Raw genomic sequence first — 26,073 nt, forward strand, 5'->3', positions numbered from 1 at the left:
TGGTCTTGCAGCTGGAATTTGTTTCTCTTGCAATGATAGCATTAAAAGAAAGCCTAGCTCAGCATTTAAATAGAGTCATAGACTCTATCGACTCATAGAGATGTACGGCTTCGGTCCAACTCGGCCATGCCAACCAGATATTCTAAATTAATCTAGTCCAGTTCATCAACATTTGGCCCATATCCCTCTAAACCCTTTCTGTTAATGTACCCATCCAGATGCCTTTTAAATGTAATTGTATCAACCTCTTCCACCACATCTGGCAACTTATTCCACACATACACCACCACCTGCATGAAAACGTTGCTCTTTAGGTCCCTTTTAAAGTCTTTTTTTTTTCCCCCCTCACCTTAAATCTTTGCCCTCTAGTTTTGGACTCCCCAACCCCTGGGAAAAGACCTTGACTATTTACCCTATTCGTGCCCCTCATGATTTTATGAACCTCTATAAGGTCCCCCTCAGCCTTCAACGCTTCAGGGAAAATAGTCCCAGCCTATTCAGCGTTTTCCTATAGCTTAATCCCTCCCCCCGGCAAGATCCTTGTAATTTTTTTCTGAATCAAGTTTCACAACATCTTTCCAATAGCAGGATGACCAGAATTGAATGCAGTATTCCAAAAGTTGTGTAACCAATATGCTGTGCAGTTGCAGCATGACTTCCCAACTCATACGCAATGCACTGACCAATAAAGGCAAGCATACCAAACGCTACCTTCACTCCCCTGTCTACCTGCAACTCCCCTTTGAAGGACTATGAACCTGTGCCCCAAGGCCCCTCCTGATTAGGGTTGAGGTGGCAGTACCTGCTTTCTTAAACATTCATGCAGGAAGTACAGTTGTTCGCGGGTGGAACTCTCGGATGGCAAGGTTTGTAGCTCAGGTAGCTCTTCTGTTTGGCAACACTCCCCAGGACCTTACATTAAGTATACAGGTCCTGCCCTGATTTGTTGCACTGAAATGAAGCACCTCACATTTATCAAAACTAAAATTCAACTGCTGTTCCTTGGCACATTTGCCTATCTAAGAAGGTCCTGTTGTACCCTAAGGTAACCCTCCTGTTCACCACTGCCATTTTGTTTTATCATTTATCTCAGATGCTCAATAGCTTTCCTTAGTGAATCAACAAGGTGCACATATTCCAAATAAGAATAGACATTAAAATGTGAAGAATTGTTTTCATTGGATGGGTACTGGAACAGGAGGATAGAGATGATAATGCTTAGGGAAGTGTCTGTCAATGTTGTTCAGATAGATATCCAGAAGGCTTTTATTAGCTTTCCATATAAGAGATTATTAGGAAAAAGAAACACTTAGAATTGAGGGTAACCTTCTGATAGTGGCTGAGAAGCAAGAGACAAAGGGTAGAGATAGAATTCATGAGCTAAGTAGTATTCCTTCTGGATCTGCATTAGGCTACAACTTTATACTATTTCTGTCAATGATGGAACAGATCCAGTTTGCAAAAGATACTGAGTTACAAGGCACCATAAGTGGATTAGCAGAGTGCAGGAGACATAAAAAGAGATGTGAAAAGATTTAGTGAGTGGGTATAAACTGGCTGAAGTCTAATCTGTGAAAGAGTATCAGAACACTCATTTTGGATTCATGAAAGATAAATCTCTCACTTTTTCTCCTAATGGAACAAGGCACTCATGGAGCAGCAGACAGACTTTGGGTCTTTGTACACAAGTTGCTAAAACTATGGTGCACAAGTACGGAAAGTAAGAAACCTGGTGTGCATTCACTCAAATTTATGCAGCACTGGCGTGATTAACTTGTGTTTACATTAATATTAAACAAGTGGATCAATAAGGGAATCTAGCCACCACCTCATGGTGTCTAAAGTAAGGGCAGCACAGTGGCTTAGTGGCTAGCACTGCTGCCTCAGCACCAGGGATCCAGGTTTGATTCTAGCTTGGGAAACTGCATGGAATTTGCCCATTCTCCCCGTGTCTGTGAGGGTTTCCTCCCATAATCCAAAGATGTGCAGGTCAGGTGAATTCGGAATGCTAAATTGCCCCTAGTGTTCATGGATGTGTATGTTAGGCACATCAGTCAGGGGTAAATGTAGAGTAATAGAGGAATGGGTCTCAGTGGGTGACTCTTTGGAATGTTGGTGTGGACTTGTTGGGCCAAATGGCCTGTTCCCCACTGTAGGGATTCTACGATTTCTGATTGCTTCACCATTGACATTTAAAAGCTCGCCATTTCTAACTGGACCAACCATAGGTTCTGCTGTTGCTGGAAATTATATTCACCCTGTATTGAACTTTGAACTTTGGAGATGTCCAAAACATAAATTTAAAAGGGAATTAAGGAGAAGTTTTTCCATTCAGAGATTTGAATGTGGGACTTGTTCACATGGAATAGTGAACACGGACAGCATATATACATTTAAAGGGAAGCTATATAAATGCAAGAGGGAGAAAGGAATAAAAGGATATGTTGATAAGGCAAGATGAAATTAGCTGGATAGAGACTCCTACAATGCACAAAGGTCAGTATGAAGCTGTTGGGCTGAATCATCTGATTTTGACATAGAATTAAATGTAGGGGATCATGATTAAGAAATTGGTTATGTCATCATTAACGAAAAAATGTATAGACTTCAGCAAGATACTGATTGATTGGTCAGCAGGGTAGAAAAGTGGCAAACAAACTTCAATCTGGAGAAGAATGAGATAATGCATTTGAGAACACTAACAAGGTAAGGGAATACACAATAAATGGTAGGATACTGAAAGGAAGAGAGATCAAGGATTGCATATCCATCGATCCCTGAAAATATGAGGCATGTAGATAAGGTAGTCAAGCAGGCATCACAATACATGCATTTCTGAGGTAATGCATAGAATTTGAGATCTGCTAGAACTGTACATAAATGACTAGTTACAAAGCTAGTTACAATGCACGATAATAATTCACTAAGGTTCCATCAACACCACTCTACCACCTAGAAAGGAGAACCACCACTGAAACTTCTCATCCAAGCTATAAAGCATCTAGACTTAGAGTCATAGAGATGTACAGCATGGAAACAGACCCTTCGGTCCAACCCGTCCACGCCGACCAGATATCCCAACCCAATCTAGTCCCACCAGCCAGCACCTGGCCCATATCCCTCCAAACCCTTCCTATTTATATACCCATCTGAATGCCTCTTAAATGTTGCAATTGTACCAGCCTCCACCACTTCTGCTGGCAGCTCATTCCATACACGTACCACCCTCTGCATGTAAACGTTGCCCCTTAGGTCTCTTTTATATCTTTCCTCTCTCACCCTAAACCTATGCCCTCTTGTTCTGGACTCCCCCACCCCAGGGAAAAGACTGCCTATATACCCTATCCATGCCCCTCAACTTTGTAAACCACTATAAGGTCACCCCTCAGCCTCCAAGGCTCCAGGGAAAACAGCTCCAGCCTGTTCAGCCTCTCCCTATAGCTCAAATCCTCCAACCCTGGCAACATCCTTGTAAATCTTTTCTGAACCCTTTCAAGTTTCACAACATCTTACCGATAGGAAGGAGACCAGAATTGCACACAATATTCCAATACTGGCCTAACCAATGTCCTGTACAGCCACAACGTAACCTCCCAACTCCTGTACTCAATACTCTGACCAACAAAGAAAGCATACCAAATGCCTTCTTCACTATCCTATCTACCTGTGACTCCACTTTCAAGGAGCAATGAACCTGCACTCCAAGGACTCTTTGTTCAGCAACACTAGGACATTACCATTAAGTGTATAAGTCCTGCTAAGATTTGCTTTCCCAAAATGCAACACCTCACATTTATCTGAATTAAACGCCATCTGTCAGTTCTCAGCCCATTGGCCCATCTGGTCAAGATCCTCTTGTAATCTGAGGTAATCCTCTTCGTTGTCCACTACACCTCCAATTTTGGTGTCATCTGCAAACTTACTAACTGTACCTCTTACGCTTGTGTCCAAATCATTTATGTATATGACTTGGAACTATCTATTCACTGTCACTTCTGTCAAAAACATGGAACTCCCTGACAGCATTATACCTATGTCCCAAAGACTGCAGCAGTTCAAAAATGCAGCTGTCCTACACCACCTCAAAGGCAAATGGAAATGGATAATAAACGCTGGCCCAGCCAGTGATGCCTGCATTCCAATCATAAATGTATTAATAGTGCTTGAACACAAAAATTGATACCCAGTTGATACCCTAGTGCAGTACAGTGGAGTACTACATTGTAGGAGGATGTCATCGCTCAGATACATTAAAAAACTGGAGCATAGGTGGATAATTAGAACTGAGGTACAAATCAGCATGTCATCATTAATAGGTGCAATAGACTTCGGGATACTTGGTAGTATATTAGCTTGGATGGAGGATTGGCTAACAGAAGGCTCACTAGTAATGACAAGGGGACATTTTCAGGATGGGTCAGGGTCATAATTATTTACAATATATAATAATGACCTGGAAGAGGAGGTGAATGTATTATAGTCAAGTTTGCAGATGACACAAAAATAGCTGGGAAGTGGGGATGACACAGAGATCCTGCAGAGAGATATCCAGATTAAGAAAGTGGGCAAATGGAATACTGTGTACAAAAATCAGTGAGCAAAGAAGTGACAGATGGAATACCATGTGGGAAAGTGTTATGCACTTTGGTAAGAAGAATAGGAGCATAGAATATTTTCTAAATGAGGGAAGGCTGTGGAAATCTGAGGCACAAAGGGACTTGGAAATCCTACTTCAGGATTCTCTTAAGGTTAACATGCAGGTTCTGTTGGCGGTTAGGATGGCAAATGCAGTGTTCATTTCAAGAGGGGTAGAATACAAGAGAAGGGATGTACTGCCAAGGCTGAAAAGGGTCTGGTCAGACTATATTTGGAATATTGTGAACAGCTTTGGAGGAGTGCAAGATTGGTCCATGGGCTGAATGGCTTGACATATGAGGAACGGATGAGGTCCCTGGGCCTATACTCAAGAGAATTTAGAAGGAAGAGGGAGGATCTGATTGAAACTTGCAGAATACCTTCACTGTCTATGTACTAATGACTTGGATGAGAAAAGTGAATATTATATATAGATTGCATGTAGAGAAGATGTTTCCATTATTAGGAGAGACTCGGACATGAGGACACAGTCTCAGAGTGAAGGAATGGTCCTCTATAACTGCAATGAGGAGGAATTTCATCAGCCATGAGTCTGTGGAACTAATTTCCGCAGACGGCTATGGTGGCAAAGTCATTGAGTATATTTAAAACAGAAATAGGTTTTTGATTATTAAGGGGATCAAAGGTAACAGGGAGAAGGCAGGAGAAACATATCAATCATGATCAAATGGCAAAGCAGACTTGATGGACCGAATGGCCTAATTCTGTTCCTCCATCTTATGGCTGTGTGGTTATTCACTTCGCGGGAAGAGTAGAGGAACCGATATTATTTAAATGGAGAAAAACTGCTTAAATCACAAAAAGCTAGCTGCCAAGTTTAGTGGGTAATAAGGACAGCAAATGAAATGTTATTTCAAAAGGAACCTTTATTCATTTTGAACTCCCCAACCTTAGAGAAAAGATCTTTGCTCTTCAACTTATCTATGCCCCTCATGATTTTATAAACCTTGATAAGGTCACCCCTCAACCTCCAGGACTCCAGTCAAAAATGCCCCAGCCTATCCAGCTTATTTTTATAATTCAGGCCCTTCATTCCTGGCAACATCCTGGTAAATCTTTTCTGAACCCTCTCCAGTTTGATAACATCGTTCCTATGACAGGGTGACCAGAACTGCACACAGTACTCCAGAAGAGGCCTCATCCTGTACAACCTCAACATAACATCTCACCTCCTTTACTCAAATGTCTGAGCACTTTCTTAAGTGCTTTCTTAAGGGCTAAACCCTTTCTTAACCACCCTGTCTACCTGTGACACAAATTTTAAAGAATTATGTACCTGATCCCCTCAATCTCTTTGCTCTACAACAGTACCCAGGGCTCTACCATTAATTGTGTAAGTCCTGCCCATGTTTGTTTTACCAAATTGCAATACTTTACATTTATCCAAATTAAACTCCATCTGCCACTCCTCAGCCAATTGTCCCAATTGATCAAGATCTCTTCATAATCTCAGATAATCTTCTTCGCTGTCCACTCTGCTACCAAGTTTGGTATCACCCACAAATTTACTGACTATGCTCATCCAAATCGTTTATATAAAATGACAAATAAAAGTGGACCCCGTACTGATTACTATGCTGATCACAGGCGTCCAGTCTGAAAAACAACCTTTCATTACTACCCTCTGTCTCCTATTGTAACGCCAATTTTGTATCCAATTGGCAAGCTCACCCTCTTATGATTCTGCTTCACAACTACCTGATGAAGGAGCGATGCTCCGAAAGCTAGTGCTTCCAAACAAACCTGTTGGACTATAACCTGGTGTTGTGTGACTTTTAACTTTATTTCTGTATAACATTATCATTATCATCTGGTAAGACACACTGCAGCAGATCATTACAAAATTAAATAATTCATCGATTCAAATTATTTCAGAGTTCCAAAGGCCACAGTTTTTTTCAGTTTTTTTAAAAAGAGTGTGAGCCTCAAACTTTACAGAATTGGAATGTTTATAATGATAATACAAAGAAGAGGATATCATGAAGCTGGAGAGGGTTCAGAAGAGATTTACCAGGAGGTTGGTGGGAATGGAGAGTTTCAGTTATAGGGAAAAGTTGGATAGGCTGGGACTTTTGTCACTGGAGTGTAGGAGGTTGAGGGATGACCTTACAGAGGCTTATAAAATAATGAGGGGTATAGATAAGGTGAATGGCAGGTATCTCTTCACTAGGGTGGACATTTTAAGACTAGGAGGAATATTTTTAGGGAGAGAGGAGAAAGATTTTAAAAAGACATAAGGGACAATTTGTTTTACACAGAGAGTGGTTTGTGTGCGGAATGAACTTCCAGAGGAAGTGGTGGATGCGGGTTCAGTTACAACAATTAGAAGACATTTGAATAAGTACATGAATAAGAAATGTTTGGAGGGTTATGGGCCAAATGCAGGGAGATGGGACTAGTTTAGTTTGGGATTATGGTTGGCATGGACAAGTTGTCCCAAAGGGTCTGTTTCTGTGCTATATGATTCTATGACTTTAAGAGGCTCTTTATTCCCTGACCTTGCTCTATCACTTAAGTTAGACTGTGGTTGGTCTCTCCCTTAACCTCCATTTACCTGCCTTCTCTCTAAGCCACTTAGGTTTCTGTGAAGTAAAAGTATTGTCACTTTCAGTTCTGGCATTTTCACTTGACCTCAACAGCTTTTTGGGGAAGAGAGCTCCAGATTCACTTTTCCCTTTGTGCTTCGTGACATTAGCCCTGAAACATTCTGGCTCTGTTTTAAGGTTCTGATTCTTGGCCTGGACACAGAACACCCTTCAACATACCCTTTAATTATCACAGCATGGAACAAATACATCTTCTGTACCACAGAAACTTGTCCTTTTAATAACTTAATAAAGGGAAATTGTTCATACTGAAGCAATCTGTCTTATTGGATTTGTGGTGAAGAGAGTTGGCTCTTCCACAGTATACCCACAGGGGGGGCTGTCTCCCACTATTTCAAGTGACTCAGTTGAGTTTATCAAAAGGCTTGCTGTTGCAGGTCTCTCTCATAACAGTAGAATTGAGACAAGAGATGGAGGACATTTGGCCCATCACCTCTCTGAAAGAGCAGTTCAGCTCTCCACCCTGTCTTCCCAACCCCTCAAATTGATTTCTTTTCATCAAATTTGGTTTTGAAAGCCGAGATTTAACGTGCCCACATCAAACACTCAGGCAGCGCCTCCTAGGTCACAACTAGTCGTTGTAAAAGATGTTCTCCTCACGTTATTGCTTCCTTTCTTATCGTTCAACTCAAGGCAAGACCGGATCCTTTTCTCAATCCTTCTGCCAGCGGGAATGGTTTGCCCTAACTACTGTGTAGACTCTTCTAAGCCAATCACATTCCCTCTCAATCCTATCGTCCCTTATTCACCGATCTATCCACAAAAGCAAAGCGGCTCAGTCCCGGAACCATTGTAAGTCTTTTCTGCACCCTCTCAGGAGCCGTCAGATCTGGTGTGCAGAAACACGGGACACGATACAGTATTCTGGCTGGGACAGAGCCCAGTGTTTCACAAGTATTCTCTGTAACTGTGAGTTAGTGAAGAAGAGGATGCATTACTTGTGGGAGTGGTTTACCAGCACTCTCCCGCAAGCCACCCTAACCTGAAAAGCCACGAGTAACAGTGCAAGAGCAGAGTGGAATATGCTGGTCAAAAATTAAAACCTCGTAACCATTGCCCACAGGGAGGAGGTGCATACACACCACATTATAGAGGCACGGAAACAGAAACCGTCTGCACAGACACCCCCGTGTGCAACGTGAGAGACGGACGTGGGATACGGTTCTTCGGGATGGTGCTGGAGGGGGAGCAGGGTCCATTGAAGAAGGGTCTTCTATGAGGCGGCCTGTGCTTTGCTCGTCGGGCAGGCTCAGCTCCGGGAGGCAGAAAGAGGAAGGTACAAAACGCTGCTTCCCTTTGAGCTCCTTCAGCCAGTCGTGCTCTCCCCTTCCTTGCTGTGTTTAGTGTCGCCAGGTGCGAGGCAGACTCCCGATATTCAAAAGTCTCTGTTTTTCAGTGAGACAGGTTTACATGAGAAAACAGTCAAGACTCCGCCAGTGTCTGTCTATCTGTTCTCAATTTGTGATTGTGGCTGACGAGGTTACCATCTATTGCCTATTACCTAGTTGCTGCAGGGCTGTTGTGGAGCAGTGGTAGTGTCCCTACCTCTGAGTCAGGAGGTCCAGGTTCAAGTCCCAACTGCTCCAGAGGGGTGTAAGAAAGCGCTGAACATAGTTTGGGGATGCTGGTATTGGACTGAGGTGTACAAAGTTAAAAATCCCACAACACCAGGTTATGGTCCAACAGGTGTATTTGGAAGCACTAGCTTTCAGAGCGCCGCTCCAACCACCTGATGAAGGAGCAGCGAGCCGATAGCTAATGCTTCCAAATAAACTTGTTGGACTGTAAGTGTGATTGTTAAAATGGCTGAACATTGACATTGATGAGCTGCTGCGGGTAGGTGATTGTGAGCTACCTTTTTGTACCAATTTAACCCACAGTGCTCTTGTGAAGCAAGTTCCAGGATTTTGACCCAATGATGCTAAAAACATGGTCATGTTGTTCGAGTCAGTTGGGTTAGTGACTTGGTGGGGAACGTGAGGCACAGTGACTCAGTACTTAGCGCTGCTGCCTCACAGCAACAGGATCCCAGGTTCAATTCCAGCCTTGTGTGGAATTTACACATTCTCCCTGTGTCTGCGTGGGTTTCCTCCGGGTGCTCCGGTTTCCTCCCACAGTCCAAAGATGTGCAGGTCAGGTGAATTGGCCATGCTAAATTGCCCATAATGCGAGGTGCATTAGTCAGAGGGAAATGGGTCTGGGTGGGTTACTCTTCAGAGGGTCGGTGTGGACTGGTTGGGCCGAAGGGTCTGTTTCTTCACTGTAAGGAATCAAATCTAATCTAATTCCCAGGAATGTACTTCCTGAGGATCTTGTTTCTCAGCATGACCTGCTCTGCTTTCAACTCTCTTCAGCTGGGTCTGTCACCCACCCCAATGTTCAGTCTGTAGTGAGGCGTGAGAGCCACTGAGCTCACTCACATGTCTTTCAATCTCTATTTCAATCCTCGTCCCTGGAATAGTTGGTATCTGTACAGTTACTCCTCAGGGTGAATGATAGTTAGAGGCAGCTTGAAGATTGATTTAAAGAGAAAGTTCTATCCTCCTAGTTGAATTAATTCTAACTTTAAATCAGCTGCCTGGGCTCAGACATGACACATATCCCATCAGTGATCAAACTCTCCTGTAATATTGGGCCCCAGTCCCTTCAGAAGAACTTTCAGATCCTTCAGCCAGACTTCATAGGGAAGATCATGGAATAAATTCACCACCTTGAAAAGGTTCAGAAAAGATTTACAGGCATATTTAAGGATTTGAGCTATAGGGAGAGGTTGAATAGGCTACGGCTGTTTTCCCTGGAGCATCAGAGGCTGAGGGGTGACCTTATAGAGGTTTATAAAATCATTTGGGGCATGGATAGGATAAGGGACAACTGTTTCATGCAGAGGGTGGTACATGTATGGAATGAGTTGCCAGAGGAAGTGATGGAGGTTGGTACAATTGCAACATTTAAGGGGCATCTAGATGGGTATATGAATAGGAAGGGATACGGGGTGGTGCTGGAAGGTGGGACTAGATTGGGTTGGGATATGTGGACAAGTTGGACCGAAGGGTCTGTTTCCATGCTTTACATCTCTCTGACTCTATGCCTGTGTAACCAACTCAAGCTTTCTCATTGAGAGAGTTCAACAGATTCAAGGGCAAATGTGATGGAAACACCCTGAAGCGAGGCTTTTATATTGTTGATGGCCCACTATTGCTGATTAAGGAGCCTGATGACCTCTTCACTGGGTATGTCCCAGCCCAGCCTTAACTCTGTCCATCTTTCTCAGTCGAATTGGATCCTTTGAATGTCCATGTTTGTTGATATTTTCCTAACCAACCTGTTCAGACATGTGAAGTCACACCTCTGGAGCAGTAGGACATGAATCCAGGTTTCCTGGCTCAGAGATAAGGACACTATCCAGTGTGTCCAAGTACATTTTAAAGATTAGGAGGTTTCCCACCTCAACTACCTTCCCAGGCAGTGCAGTCCAGGTCCCCAACACCCTCTGGGTGAAAAAAAACATTCCCTCAAATCCCTTCTCAAGATCCTACCTTTCACTTTAAAACTATGTCCCCTTGTTATTGACCCTTTGTCTAATGGGGACAGCTGTTTTCAGCTTGCCCATACCCCTCATAATCTTATACATCTTCATTAGGTCCCCCCTCACCCTTCTCTGCTGTATAGAAAACAGCTTATCCAGTCCCTCTTCATAACTAATCTGATCCAGCCTAGGTAACAGCCTAGTGAATCTCCTCCAAATCCAGGGGAGTCACATCCTTCTTATGGAGCGGGGACCAGAACTGCACACAGTATTCCAGCTGCGGGCTGAACCAAAGTCCTGTACAGCTCCAACATCATCTTAATGCTCTGATAACCTCTGCCATGACTGGTAAAGGTAAGTATCCCATTAGCCTTCTTAACTATTGTATTAACCTTCCTGCTACCTTCAGGGCTGTGTGGAACCTTCCAAGGTTCCTCTGAGCTTCCTCGTGTCGCGCCATTCATTGACTGCTCCCCTGTTTTGTTCCTTCTTCCATAGTGCATCATCTCACATTTATCAGGGTTAAAGTCTATCTGCCACTGATCTACCCATCTGACCAATCCATTTACATTCTCCTAACCTCACACCTTTCTCCTCACTGTAAACCACCCTGGCCAGTCATTGTGTCGTCCGTAAACCTATTTATCATCTCACCTCCGTATTCTCATCTGCGTAATTTATGAATATCGCAAACAATAAGGGACCCAGCATGGATCCCTGTGGGACACCTCTGCACACTGGGTTTCCATCACACAAATAGCCTTCTACCACCACTCTCTGTCTCCTGTCACTTTTGGATCCATCTTGGTTACCCTGGATCCTGTGAACTTCTACCTCCTTTATCAGTTTCTCATGTGGGACCTTGTGAAATAATCAATTCTCTAAACTTCTGTTTTATTTCAAAAATGTACTTTTTTCGTAAAAACAAATCTTTGTATGTATACGCTGTCACAAATGCAGTTCGGTTCTGTATAATAATGCATCAAAAAAGCAAACAAACACTCTATCCAAACAAACAAAAAAATGCTCCAAACTCCTAAGTGTGTATACCCGGGGAGCAGTGGTCTCCAAATGGTCCACTCATTCCAGTTACTCATTAACATAAACATACCTCACAGAAAAGTGACTAGATGCGATGTATAATCAGTCAGGAGCCTGTGCAGACCCTCTGATACAGCAATGCACCAAACACAAGCTGGCAGCAGCAGCCAGCTGCACTGACCGTTATTTTAGACTGATGCCTGTTGTCAAGCCAGCAAATAATCAGAAAACAGTCCCCACAAAACAGGAAACGAGGCTACACATCAACTTTCATCTATTTACACAGTGAGGTGTGGATACTTTCCAAATGACTCAATCATCTCTAGGGTGAGGGGAAGGGTGAGATATAGGTTTTAGAGAGTGAGGAGACTGGGGAGGAAAGGTATTAAGAGTGAAAAGGAACAAACAAACAGTGAAGTGGTGTTAGCTCCAGTGCCACTCTCCAGCACATGCCCCTCAATCCTCCCAACTCCAACTGCCCTCTGTTTTACCTTGGGAAATCAAAACGTCAGTTTCAACCTCTCAGTTACAACTGCTCTGTCAAAATAAACTCTGTCAAATTGAAGGCTGTCAATTCACCACTGCATTTCTGTAATCACTCTTCCTCCTGATTCAGTCCTGATCTCAGCCCCTTTAGAATCAATGAGTGCAGACCTTACATGAGGTCGTGATGGACTCTTCCTGCAATCCTACTGCCACTAAACTGCTGAAAGGCAGAAATAAGGATTGAAAACTCGACAACTTTTCCAGATATTGCTATAGTGTAACCCTCCAGAGATGTTGATTTCCCCCTTGGCTGGATGTCATTGGTTGTTGCCTTGACATTTCACCACACTGATCTCATCATCTGGATTCTGTTCTCTGGTGCCCAATGTTGTTGCAATTGATCCTTTTTTTGAGACTGTTTTCTCCCTGTTTGATCCATTAGGTGTCATGACTTCCTAAGACCTGGGCTCAATGCCTCTGTAGTAAGGTTGTTCCCATTGTAGGGTGGATGACTCTCACAATCTGTCCTGTGAGTAGCTGAGATAGTTCCATATCTGCTTGTGGGCCATGCACCATCCTCTCCCTCATTTGCTGATCTTGCTTCTTGGAGCATTTGGATGGTGGTAAATAGTTCTCCCTTGTCTTCAGAATATGATCTCCAGTAACCCCATCTCCAGAGGTATAGCTCCGAGATGTAACATAGGCAACATAAACATCTTATTTCAGGATGAGCAACTTAACAGTGAGAATCATTTGCTTGGTGACAACATTTGATCTGGGGTAATGTGATAGGGATGTGACACGATTCATGACCTCTGTGACCCATGTTATCACTGGAAGTCCTGCCCACATACTGTGACCCGTTATGAGAAATGAGTTCTTCAACTGCTCTGACCACAATGAGTCTGGATAATAGGATGCTTATCATTCTTTCACAAGTGGAATTGAACACAAGATGAAGAATGTTATTTTTAATTCATACAAGGTATTCGTGAGTCCATATCTCAAGTGGAATCTTGATCTCTTTATTGAAGGACTGATGGAAGTGTGTTGAAGGTGGGTTAGAGGAGGACTGATACCTGAAAAGAGTGAGTTGTCTGGTGAGGAAAGGTTGGGCAGACCGGTCTTGTTTCCCCTGGAGTTTAGAAGAGTGAGGGGTGACTTGATCAAAGTGTGTAAGATCTTGAATGGTCTTGAAAAGGTGGACATGAAAATGATGTTTCCTCTTGTGAGTCAGTCCAGATGATGGGGCACTGTTTTAAAGAGAGCAGTCACCTTTCTAGGAGAGACATGAGGAGAATATTTTATTTTGTTTCCAAGAGTTGTGAGACTTTGGAACTTTCTGTCTAAGGAGGAGGTGAAGGTGGGATCATTGAATATTTTTAAGGCAGAAGTGGATACATTCTCTTAGGCAAGGGAGGTAAAGAGAGGAATCATCAGTTTACACCATGTGACATATTTTTGGGATATCAAGTTGTAACACAAATGAGGTACATTAATTCTGCCTACATGAAGATCTCTGCTGGGTTCATTTGCAGTTAAACTAGTACAGATAGTATAGAGAAATTTCTAAACACATCCGTGCAAACTGACCAAAGCCTCTGGTCATGTGACGGCATCCAGTTACATGGCTCATCTGCATGCCAAGTTTCTTAAAGGGACATCACTCCTAAAGTGATACAACAGCCCTCCCTCCACCCTCACTTGTAAAGCATCATCCAATCATTCACCTCCTCTTTTTCTCCAAAGTCACTGAATATATTATTCCCTTCCAATTTCGTTCCCAGCTTTCCTGGAACTGCATGCCTGAATGTGTCTGGTCAAATGTCTGTGCCTGCGCCAGTACCAAGATGATTCTGAACAAAAGACATCCTATGTAACTGACTGCATTTTCCTTCATTATCCTTCTTGAACAGTTTCGAGCCTTTGACACAATTGACAATACCATCTTCCTCCAATGTTTCTCCATCATCGTTCAGCTGGGTAGGGAGGACACTTGGATTTATTCTTTTCTATCTAGTTATCACCAGAGAGTCACTTGCAACGGTTTCCCCTTCTGATCCTGCCCCAAGGATTGGTGATATCATCCAAAAAACAGAAAATTCCTCCAACAAAATATTCCTGCCACAAACTCCACCCCTTAGCCACAATCCTGATCACCCTGGCCACTGTCTGAGTCTAAAGCAGTTCCTTTCCAGCTTTAGTGTCCCATTTCCCTCTGTGTTTATCTCCTGCTCGCATATCCATCATTAAGCCGGTCTATTTCTGTTCCTGTAAGATTGCCTAACTCAACTCCCGCCTCAGCTCATTGCTTCATGTTTATTATTTCAATGCAACCCTAACTATCTTCCAATGTTCTCCCCACCATAAACCTTGCTCCATGCATCTTAATTTGCAGTTCGATGTGAATTTACCTCAAAAAGGGTATATTGCCTGATGCAGCAATACTTACACTATCCCTCATAACAAGAAACTGGATGGGACCATCGTAGTATTGGAGAATCCGACACTGGCTACACTGGACAATCATCCCATCCGCAGGCACACCAGAATCCGGGCCAACATTAATGTTCGTCAGTTATAAAAAAGAAGCATGCTCCAGTAGCATGTCATGCTTCAAATGATCCCAGAATAAGATGGAGTCTGAGACATTTATATCCTCAGATCACATGCTATGATAGCAGGATAATATCCTGAGCAGGTTTGCTGAAGGTATCCTTACATTCTGACCATGGTTATCTAACACAATACTATTTACCCATCATCCCTGTCATCACTGACATCCATTAGCTCTGGGTAAATCAATGCCTTGATTTAAAAATTCTCATCCTTACATTGAAACCTCTCCCTTCCTTATCTCTGTATTCTTCTCCAGCCTTCTGTGATATCTGCAATGTTCTAATTCTGATTTCTCGAGCTTCTCTGATTTTATTGACTCCATCAGTGGTGAATGTGCTTTTAGGTTAGATTAGATTCACTGCAGTATGGAAACAGGCCCTTCGGCCCAACAAGTCCACACCGACCCAATCTAGTCTCATTTGCCAGCATTAACTGACCAAGTCTTAGGCTATAGGTTTCCATCTCTATTTCCACACCTCTCTCTCTCTTTCTCTCTCTCTCTTTCTTTAAGACATTCTTTAAAGTTGACCATTTGACCAAACTTTTGCTTTGATATCTCAGTTTTTTCTGATATAACGCGATAGTTGATTCCCGTGCGATCCGCGTTATAAGAAAATCGTGTAATAGCAGCACCATTTAAACCAATGGCGCTGGAATCACGTTATGTCCAGTACAGGTAAGGAAAGTTTGTGTACGACAAATAATGGTCTAAATTCTTCTGTCTGCATTGCAGCCAATTCGCATTGAAGAAACATGTGTTAGAGCAGAACTGACTGTATGTGGGTTTGGTGTCACATTTTGTTCAGTAACACTTCTGTGTAGCATTTTGGAGGATAGTGCTACCACAAAGGCTTTATACAGTAAGCTATATAAATGCAAGTTGTTGTTGGTGTTGCAAGCGGGTGGATTTAGAGCAGGTGGGAGATTAAAGATTAGAAGTGACAATCAGGCAAGTGTTATTAGACCCAGTTAGATATTAAAGGGTTTTGAGAATTAGATTGGGTGTGATATTGAAGAATATGGGAATGAGACATCTTTCAGCCAAGTGGATTGATCACTTTGGAAGTAACGTGCTATAATTTCAGTTCCCTTATTTAGATGCAAAACTGCTGCATCATTAGGGTTGGTTTGTACACTCGGTGTGAGTGATATTTATTAGAACCAGGGCCCTCATTCTCAAACTTCAGTTTTATTTATATTTCCCCAAACTGCCTCCCTCAGTTTTTCCCAGCATCACAGATACTAGCCTTCAGCCAATTTGATTCATTCCACATGATATGAGAAACAGTTGGAGGCACTGGATACTACAAAGGCTGTGGGGTCTGACAACATTCTGGCATAGTGCTGAATGCTTGTGCTCCAGAACTTTCCACAGCACGCAAACTGTTCCAGTACAGTTACAACACTAGCATCTAGAGATTCACTACTTTCTCGCTTTCTACCCTGATCATCTTTAAATCCTACCCTCTCCACCCACTCTCTCTCTGCCCTCCCTCCCAATCATTCGCGCACACTCTCTGTTTCTGATTCTTTCTGCTACTCTGTTTCTTTTGTTTTAAGATTAGATTCTCTACAGTGTGGAAACAGGCCCTTCGGCCCAACAAGTCCATACCGCCCCTCTGAAGAGAAACCCACCCAAACCCATTCCCCTACCCTATATTTACCCCTGACTAACACACCTAACACTGTGGGCAATTTAGCATGGCCAATTCACCTGACCAGCACACCTTTGGATTGTGGGAGGAAACCGGAGCACCCGGAGGAAACCCATACAGACTCATGGAGAATGTGCAAACTCCACACAGACAGGTGGGAATCGAACCCAGGACTCTGGTGCTGTGAGGCAGCAGTGCTAATCACTGAGCCACCGTGCCGCCCATTTGTCTGTCCTCACTCTGACTCTCTCTTTCTCTCTCTCTATCTCACTCTGTCTTTATTTGTGTGTGTGTCTCTCTCCTTTTCACTCTCGCTTTCACCACTTCTCTCTCACCCACACTCAGAGTAGACACTGAGAGGATGTTTCCCTTGGTAGGGGAATCTAGAACAAGGGGATGCTGTTTCAGGACTGAGGCAGTTCATGAAGGACAAAAAATGAGGGGAAGCTTTTTTACTTAAAGGGATGTGAATCTTTGGAATTCTGTACCACAGAGTGTTGTGGGTGGAAATGAAATTCAAAGCAGAAGAAAAGGCAAAGTTGAGGTCTCTTAGAGAATCAAGGGCTATAGGAAAGTGGAGTTAAAGCCCGAGTTCAGTTGTGGTTGTCTTGAATGATAGAACAGGCTTGGTGGGTTGAATAGCCTGCAGTGATTGTAATGAGGTCAGCCAGGTGGATCTCATACAATATGAGTTCCCTGATTGGGGCTGTTAACCTGGTCCAATCAAGGAACCCTGGCTGATGGATAAGAACAGGAGTGTCAGAGGTTCTGTTCACTCTGAGAGCTGGCTCTGAGGGAGCTGGGTGAATATCGAGGAATCTCCACGTGTATATAAAGGGTGACTTGGTGACAGGATACACGCCTCTGTGGAGTTATTTCAGCCTACTGCTGCACTTGCTTTGTATTTTACAGAAGTAGGAATGAGGTCTTGGTCAGTACCTCATCTCAGTAACAAAGGTGAATTTTGGAGGGAATAAGACAACAGCAAATTGAGAGACTGCGTTGATGGTTCCATGTTATTGATGGTGATCAAACGGCATTGAGCTTGATCCCATGGTTTTAAAAACTGAGATGGGATTAATCTCCAGGAATACAGTGTGTGGGCTATTTGGAAGAGGACAGCTTCTGAGAGGAAAGGGGAAAGGATTTGTTTTAATTTAACGCCTTCAATGTACTTCCCTGCCAACAAAGTGGATTGTGAAGTATTATATCTGTCGTAACGTCAGAGTCTGAGACAAAACTTGGTGAGTCTTCTGCCACTCTGTTTAAATGGTTTCCACTGAATGACACAGCTCCTGTACCAACACAACCACCGTCGCTAACAGTTCTTTGAACTTTTCATAACTCAGAGAAACAAAAGAAAAAAACCTCTCAGCACAAGGTTCATACAAAGGGCAACCTCATTTTAGGAGTTTGTTTTTAACTCACTGTTCACACCAGAAGGGCTAATGAGGAACTGTGTAAACTGCTCACCAGCTGCACTTAATTTCTCTACATCTGGTGTCACGGGGGGTCAATGTTCCCTTGTTGTTAGTCTCCCAGTGGTCCCATTGAAATTGGCAGCTCTGTACGGTTCAGAGCCTAACCAGGCTCCCACCCTCGGTGGTGTATATTACCCAGCTCCTATCCCAGTTCCCACCCTCGGTGGTGTATATTCCCAGCTCCTATCCGGTTCCCACCCTCGGTGGTGTATATTCCCAGCTCCTATCCAGTTCCCACCCTCGGTGGTGTATATTACCCAGCTGCTATCCGGTTCCCACCCTCGGTGGTGTATATTCCCAGCTCCTATCCAGTTCCCACCCTCGGTGGTGTATATTCCCAGCTCCTATCCCGGTTCTCACCCTCAGTTGTGTATATTCCCAGCTCCTATCCCGGTTCCCACCCTCGGTGGTGTATATTACCCAGCTCCTATCCCGGTTCCCACCCTCGGTGGTGTATATTCCCAGCTCCTGTCTGGTTCCCACCCTCGGTGGTGTATATTCCCAGCTCCTATCCCGGTTCCCACCCTCGGTGGTGTATATTCCCAGCTCCTGTCCGGTTCCCACCCTCGGTGGTGTATATTCCCAGCTCCTATCCCGGTTCCCACCCTCGGTGGTGTATATTACCCAGCTCCTATCCCGGTTCCCACCCTCGGTGGTGTATATTCCCAGCTCCTGTCCGGTTCCCACCCTCGGTGGTGTATATTACCCAGCTCCTATCCCGGTTCCCACCCTCGGTGGTGTATCTTACCCAGCTCCTATCCCGGTTCCCACCCTCGGTGGTGTATATTCCCAGCTCCTGTCTGGTTCCCACCCTTGGTGGTGTATATTCCCAGCTCCTATCCAGTTCCCACCCTCGGTGGTGTATATTCCCAGCTCCTATCCCGGTTCTCACCCTCAGTCGTGTATATTCCCAGCTCCTATCCCGGTTCCCACCCTCGGTGGTGTATCTTACCCAGCTCCTGTCCCGGTTCCCACCCTCGGTGGTGTATATTCCCAGCTCCTATCCAGTTCCCACCCTCGGTGGTGTATATTCCCAGCTCCTATCCAGTTCCCACCCTCGGTGGTGTATATTCCCAGCTCCTATCCCGGTTCCCACCCTCGGTCGTGTACATTCCCAGCTCCTATCCCGGTTCCCACCCTCGGTCGTGTATATTCCCAGCTCCTATCCCGGTTCCCACTCTGCAGTGGTATCTATTATCCAGCTCCTAGCTTGGCTCCTATAAGCAATTGCCACATAAATGGCAGGCAATCACCATCTCCAACCTAACCAGCGCCCCTTCACATTTAATGGTGTTACCATCACTGAATCTCTCACTATGACGTCCTGGGGGTTATTATTGAACAAAAACTCAACTGGACTTACCACATAAACGCAGAGACTACAAGAGCAGGACAGAGGCTAGGTTTGTGGCAAGTAACTCACCTCATGACTCCCCGAGGCACAAGTCAGGAGAGTGATGGAGTTCTGCTATTATACAGTTCGTTAACGTGAATTCACTGTAATATGATTGACAAATTGGGGACACTGTTTCTAAACTGCAAAGTTTTAAAGCATACATTAGTTATAACGTGATTCCGGCCCCATTAGTTTAAATGATGCTGCTATTACGTGATTTTCTTATAACATGGGATTGCATGAGAACAGAACTACCGCGTTATAGGAGAACTGACTGTACTCTTCACTTGCCTGGATGGGTGCAGCTCCAACAGCACTAAAGAAGCTCAACACCATCCAAAACAAAGCAGCCTGCTTGATTGGCATCAGATTTACAAACATTCACTCCTTTCACCCCTGACGCTCAGCAACAGTTGTGTGTACTATCTATTCACCAAAGATCCTCAGACAGCACCTTGCAAACACACAACCACTTCCATCTAGAAGGACAAGGGCAGCAGATACATGGGAACATCACCCCCCGCAAGTTCCTCTCCAAGCCACTCACCATCCTGACTTAAAAATATATTGCTGTTCCTTCACTGTCGCTGGGTGAAAATCCTGTAATTCCCTCTCCAAGAGCATTGTGGGTCTACCGTTAGCAGACAAACTGCAGCGATTCAAGAAGGCAGCTTACCATCACCCTCACAATGGCAGCTAGAGACAGGCAATAAATGATGGCCCAGCCAGTGACGGTCACATCCCACGAGTGAATGAAAAAAAAATGTTAAAAATCACAGGATGTACAACACATCATTTGGCCCTATCAGTCCCTGTTGGCATTCATGTTCCACTTGAAACTCTGTACATCCTTCAGCAATAGTGGGCGAGTACATTGCCCCTTATTCCCTTCTCCCTGTTGCCTGGTCTAACCTTCTCTCAAATGCACTGATGTTCACTGTACCCTGTGGCAGGGAGTACCACATTCTCAGCCACATTTGGTTGAATTCCCTGTTGGATTTCTTGCTGATACTCTTATACTGATGGCCTGGGCTGTACTCCACAAGAGGAAACACTCTGTCCACGCTCACTCTACCAAAACGTCACAGGGTTTTACAAATGGTGACACTGCTGCCTCAATGTGCCAGAGACCTGTGTTCGATTCCACCCTCGGGCAGCCGTCTGTGTGGAGTTTGCACAGTCTCCCCTGTGTGTGTGTGTGTGTGTGGGGAGGGGTGGGGGGGGGGGGGGGGGGGTTCTCTGGATGCCTCGGTATCCTCACACAGTCCAAAGATGTGGATTGGCCATGCTATAAATTGTGTGTGTCCAGGGTTATATGGGTTAACCATGGGAAATGCAGGGTTACAGGGATAGGGTAAAGGAATTAGGTCTGGGCAGGATGCTCTTCAGAGGGTGAGTGTGGACTTGATGGGTTGAATGGCCTGCTTCCACGCTTTAGGGTTTCTGCGATGAAAGCTCAATTAATTAGGCCACCCCTCAGCTTTCCATGGCCAAAGGGTAAGAGTGACCTGGCCTCTCAATCCAGTCTCTTAGTGGCAGCCTTGCAAAATTCTCTTTGCACTGCCTACCGAGGAGAAACGCGCCGGTGTGAGGTTTATTTCACAGGCACCGCAGAGTGGGAGCGAAGAAGCGGAAAGAGATTTGACAGGAATTAACACCCAGAACGGTGAGCCTGTCAGTCCTGAGCGCAACTCGCTGAGCTGCTGTTTTATCTTTCACACCTCTCACAGAAACATTTCAGGCACTGGTGTCAACTGCTGCCTATCGGGCAGGGCATCTCAAACAGGATGGGTGGGCCCAAAGATACTTTCAGATAGAGCACAGTTTCACACGCTGACAGTTTACACAGACTCAAGATGACTGATACAAGGTCAGGACTCAAATAACTTCACGCTGCTGCGATGACCTGATCTTTCTTCGGTAGCTGTTTCTCATTTTGGAATAACACACCCACGGGTTGTCTCATTGGCCCTCGGCTGTGCAGCGGTCTTTCGGGTAAAATTAACAGCCATCCCACCCCCAGGATTACTCCAAAATGCACAGAAGCAGACGGACCCAAAATGAGCATCAACTTGGCAGTTATCAAATTGTCAATCACCAGGAGCTCAAGGTATGAGAGGATATTTTCAAAATAGCTCCCCCCCTCGCTGGTACTGTCAAATCTCTTCTGCTGAAATCTGGGAGTACGGCAAATTCTCTTAATTCGGAATTTCAAACTGGGCAACCCGCAGTTGGGATCCGAAATCAGAAGCTGATCAACTGGATCTATCTGCCTTTTGACTGGCCGTTTCCCAGAGACGAATCAATTCCAAAACCAGAGACTCAACACCATCCAAAATAGAGAAGGGGGGGGGGTGAGGGTGGAAAAAAAACAACAACAGACTGATGTTGCAATGAATCTCGTGAATATTTTGTGAGGAAGCGTGATTAGTGTTAACTCCTTAAACAAAAACAAAACTGCTGGCAAATCCTGTCGAAACAGGCCAAGTGCAGCGAGGGACAACTGACCAAGTGACAAAAAGTCAGTCATCCAGGGTCTGTTGTGGAATTGACAGTCAGTTTGGGAGGTGGGAGCTGGGGGGTGGGGGGATCTCTGGATTGCTGACAGAGACACTGCCTGCTCTCTCAGTCTCTCCATGTGACTACGTTTCCGCTTGTTGTGTTCCGGAGCGGTGAGTGAACCCTCCGGGCTGATGGGCTGCTCAGTGGTGATCCTGCAGCCGGGCAGCCCGGCTCAGACAGCCCCCGCTCCCTGACTGCTCTGAAAGGCGGGGGGGGGGTGGGGAGGGGTGGAGCGCTCGGTAAGTGTCACCTCGGGGACGGGTTTGGGCGCTACTCGGTGTCTGTCGTCGGCCCGCAGATGCGTCCGGAACATAAAAGAAGTAGCGGCAGCGGACTTTGGGGGGGGAAGCCTGCATTTGCATAGCGCCTCCCAGGACCACCAGGCTGCCTCCAGGCACCTTTCATCTGACTTCCGAAAGACATGCAATTTGCATTTAGCAAACCCCACAGCGATTCGATGGTGGGGGGTTAAGGAAAATAAACCTTTCAGAGGCGTGTAATAGTGTCTCTGGAGAGGATAAATATAGGGACCAGAGTAAACTGTTGATTGAGGGATAAACATTGGCCGAGGGCACCAAGGATAATTGGGCAGAGCCTTGGCATCCTTCCCATATTACTCTGACAGTGCAGCTCCCCCCACCCCACTGCAGTCGGTGTGGATTTGTATGGACTGCAACTCCGAACCTATGTCAGAGGTGAAAGTGCTGACGGCTGATAGAGAATTTGCAACTTCTCTCCTGGTCTGCATGGGTTTTCTCCCACAGTCCAAAGATGCGCAGACTAGGTGGATGGGCCACGCTAAATTGCCCGTGATGTTCAAGGATGTGCACAATAGGTGGATTAGCCATAGGGAAGGCACAGTTACAGGGATGTTTTCTGGAGAGTCGGTGTGGAATTGTTGGGCCAAATGGTTTGCTTCCACACTGCAAGAGATTCTATGAAAAAAAAAGCACTGAGGAGGGAGAATCAAAAATTAACCTTCAGAAATGACGCACACCTGGAGATAGGGGGCAGCACAACTCCTCAGAGTGATGAAGCTACTACAACCCCAGTGCCTGCATCTTAGTTGGGTTTAGGGTCTAAAGGGGCAGGGGGGCACAGGCATCATACCTTAAAGTGACAGTGTGTCTTTACGTTTTCAGCATTGCTCTCACAGTTTCACATCTGAAGAACCACAGTTGTTGTCCTGCAGGCTGACAGTGGGTCATTGCACAGCAAGATCCCATCAACTGCTTTGAGATCAACGACCGATTTTATGACTTTGGCAGCGTTAAATGACAGTGGTGTGTTAGCCAAGAGAGCTTTTCTACGAAAAACACTCTGGGGATTTTCATGTGATTCTATGGGTGCTTAATCTTGGTCAAAAGTGACAGTGCGAACAGTCCTGGAATATCACACTGGAGGGTCATCCTGGATTCTATTCAAATGTGGAGTTTTTTTTTAAACATATGATAATCCCTGACGGGGTCTGGGGTGTGGTTTTAAAAATAAATATAGACCATAGCTAAGGTGAGCTGAGATTTAGAGTGAGGTAGAGTTATGACAACTGCATGTATAACAGTCCCATTGTGGCGTGAGTGTGCAGTGTTGTTACAGCTTCCACAGTGCGTAACGTTTACCAATCTGCTCAAGGATGGGAAAAATGTACTCAGCTGGATTGTGACAGGCCACTGAATGCCAGGCAGCCAGAAAAGTAGGGTGCATGATCCCTGTGCGAAACCAGTCCGATGGATTAAGATGGGAGACAGTGGGGAAAAGCAGTGAATGAAAGCACGTTGATGCAGAATATTGCAACAATTATACATTTTGCCCATAGGCCACCAAAGTCCAAGAAAGTCCATCGTCCCCAATGGTTGTCCCAAGGTAGGGATGAAGGGCTTTTGCCCGAAACATTGATTTTCCTGCTCCTCGGATGCTGCCTGACCTGCTGTGCTTTTCCAGCACCAATCTAATCTAGACTCTGGTTCCCAGCATCTGCAGCCCTTGTTTTTACCAAGATAGGGCACATCAACCCAGGGCTTTATCTTAACACACCCCTCTGGGATTTCATTTGGTTGGGTTGTGGTGAGAGGGTGGGGCTAGTGGCAGTAACCATGGTTTCAGGTGGACCATTGGAAGATCTCACAACGGCCAAGTTTCAGTGAGTGTGGGCTCCAAGAGAAAGTCCTCTTCTGTGTGGTGGTCGATATTCAGCATCGACCATGCTAACCACAATGGGATCACATATTCCCACTGTGAAACCTCAGCATGGTTGCTGTGGAAATGTACCCTAGAATGGTCTCGTTGTGTCTCTCTCTCTCTCTCTCTCTCTCTGTCTCAGTGTGTTAATATTGGTGATACAATGACGCAGTCCTTGTGATGTGGTTGTTGTGGTACTTGCAATGTCATGGTGTGGTAAAACTCTCCATGAGACAGGAGCAATGTTGCCATTCAGTTTGAGTCTCTTTTAGCAGTCACTGATGTAGGGGTAACGTTACATCTCAGCAATATTGGTGTACAGATTCTCGCATTGGCAGTATCCCTGCAGCAGACAATATACAGCTTCCTCAGTTCTGGCCACTAAGTACAGGCCCTTGAGCATGTTCTGCCACTTATTGAGATCATGATCTGTGGACTAACTCCATATGCCTACCTTTGACTCATAACGAAAACCTACCTCAGATTTAAATTTAAAAACTGACCCACCACCGACTGCCGTTTGTGAAACACCCTGTGTGTGTACAAGTGCTTCCTAACATCTCTCCTGAACAGTCTGGCCCTAATTCTGTGCCGCCTGGTTCGAGAATTCCCAACCTGTGGAAATATTTTATCATTATCTACCCTGTTGTTTCCTGTTAACGTCTTGAAGACTTTGATAGCGTAAAGACTTTGCCCCTTAAGTTCCGAAATTCTAGAGAAAACAGACCTCATTTGTGTAATCAGTCCTCATAACGTCACCCCTGAAATCCAGGTGTAGTTCTTGAAAGCTGAATTGACCTCTCCAAGGCCAATATAGCGTTCCTAAGGTGTGGATCCCAGATCAACTTGTTGTCCTGTTCTCCCCTCAGTGGAAGCAAAGCGTTCAGAGACACAGTATAGTTTTACGTCCTTCATCTTTATTCTGGGCCCTGAAGGGGGAAGAGAACAATCGCCCATGTGCACAGGGTCATGAGTTCTTATTCCTCTCCGGAACAGCAGTTTCTCAATATAGTCATTTTACAGGAAGGAGCATCCAGAAAAGGCAACATATATATTGATTGGATGACTGTTACAATCAATGAGTATCAATAGCAGAGACCAAGTCCTTTACTGTTATACAATTAATGTTCTTAACCATGTTAACTGGATTCCTACAATGGATACTTCTCCCCTTGTTAGTTGACCTTACATACTGAATGCTTCCAATATTGTTAGATGGCTCTACATAATGACTGCTTTTCCACCTTGTTAACCCGTTACCCTTGCCTCCAGCACCCCATTGTTAACTGTAAGTTCTTACCTGATCGGAGTCATACTCAGCTGAACCTCATGTTTTGCAAAACTCAGAACTTAACTCTTTTCCTGCTGTTTATACCCTATACACATTCTCAAGCTTACAGTACTCCAACTGGGATCTAACCTGGGAGTTTTTTAAAGCGCAGTATAATGTCAGCATCCCAGTGTCTAGCTTGAATGATCAGCATTCCAGGAGCCTTCTTCACTATTTTCTGCATCTGTTTGCTGCATTTTAAGGATTGATATGACAGTGCAGCACTGACCCTTGGATAGCGTGATGCTCCCCCGGCACTGACCCTTGGATAGCGCGGCACTCACCCGGTGCTGACCCTCGGACAGTGCGGCGCTAACACTAGGACAGCGCGGTGTTAACATTCAGACAGCACGGCGCTAACCCGGCACCAACACTTGGTGCTAACACTCGGACAGCGCGGTGCCCCCCCAGCACTAACCCTCAGACAGTGCGGTGCTCCCCCGGTGCTAACCCTCAGACAGTGCGGTGCTCCCCCGGTGCTAACCCTCGGACAGTGCGGTGCTCCCCCAGCAGTAACCCTCGGACAGTGCGGTGCAC

General features: G+C 45.0%; 1 protein-coding gene across 3 annotated transcripts in view; it reads left to right on the plus strand.

Annotated features, from left to right (window-relative positions):
* Positions 1-8,132: 8,132 nt before the first annotated feature.
* nrros (negative regulator of reactive oxygen species) overlaps positions 8,133-26,073 on the plus strand; it is a 29,391-nt gene continuing 11,450 nt past the window's right edge. Inside the window, exon 1 of one of the 3 annotated variants that reach the window (XM_072573158.1) lies at positions 8,133-8,538. In XM_072573158.1, the coding sequence (XP_072429259.1) occupies positions 8,478-8,538 (61 nt within the window). In that variant the 5' untranslated portion in view covers positions 8,133-8,477. Of the gene's footprint in view, positions 8,539-21,290; positions 21,577-22,205; positions 22,268-26,073 lie in introns of those variants that run through there. The other 2 variants (XM_072573159.1, XM_072573161.1) reach the window with 2 other exon arrangements.

Source organism: Chiloscyllium punctatum, chromosome 6 (assembly GCF_047496795.1).
Source record: "Chiloscyllium punctatum isolate Juve2018m chromosome 6, sChiPun1.3, whole genome shotgun sequence".
Lineage (NCBI taxonomy): Eukaryota > Metazoa > Chordata > Chondrichthyes > Orectolobiformes > Hemiscylliidae > Chiloscyllium > Chiloscyllium punctatum.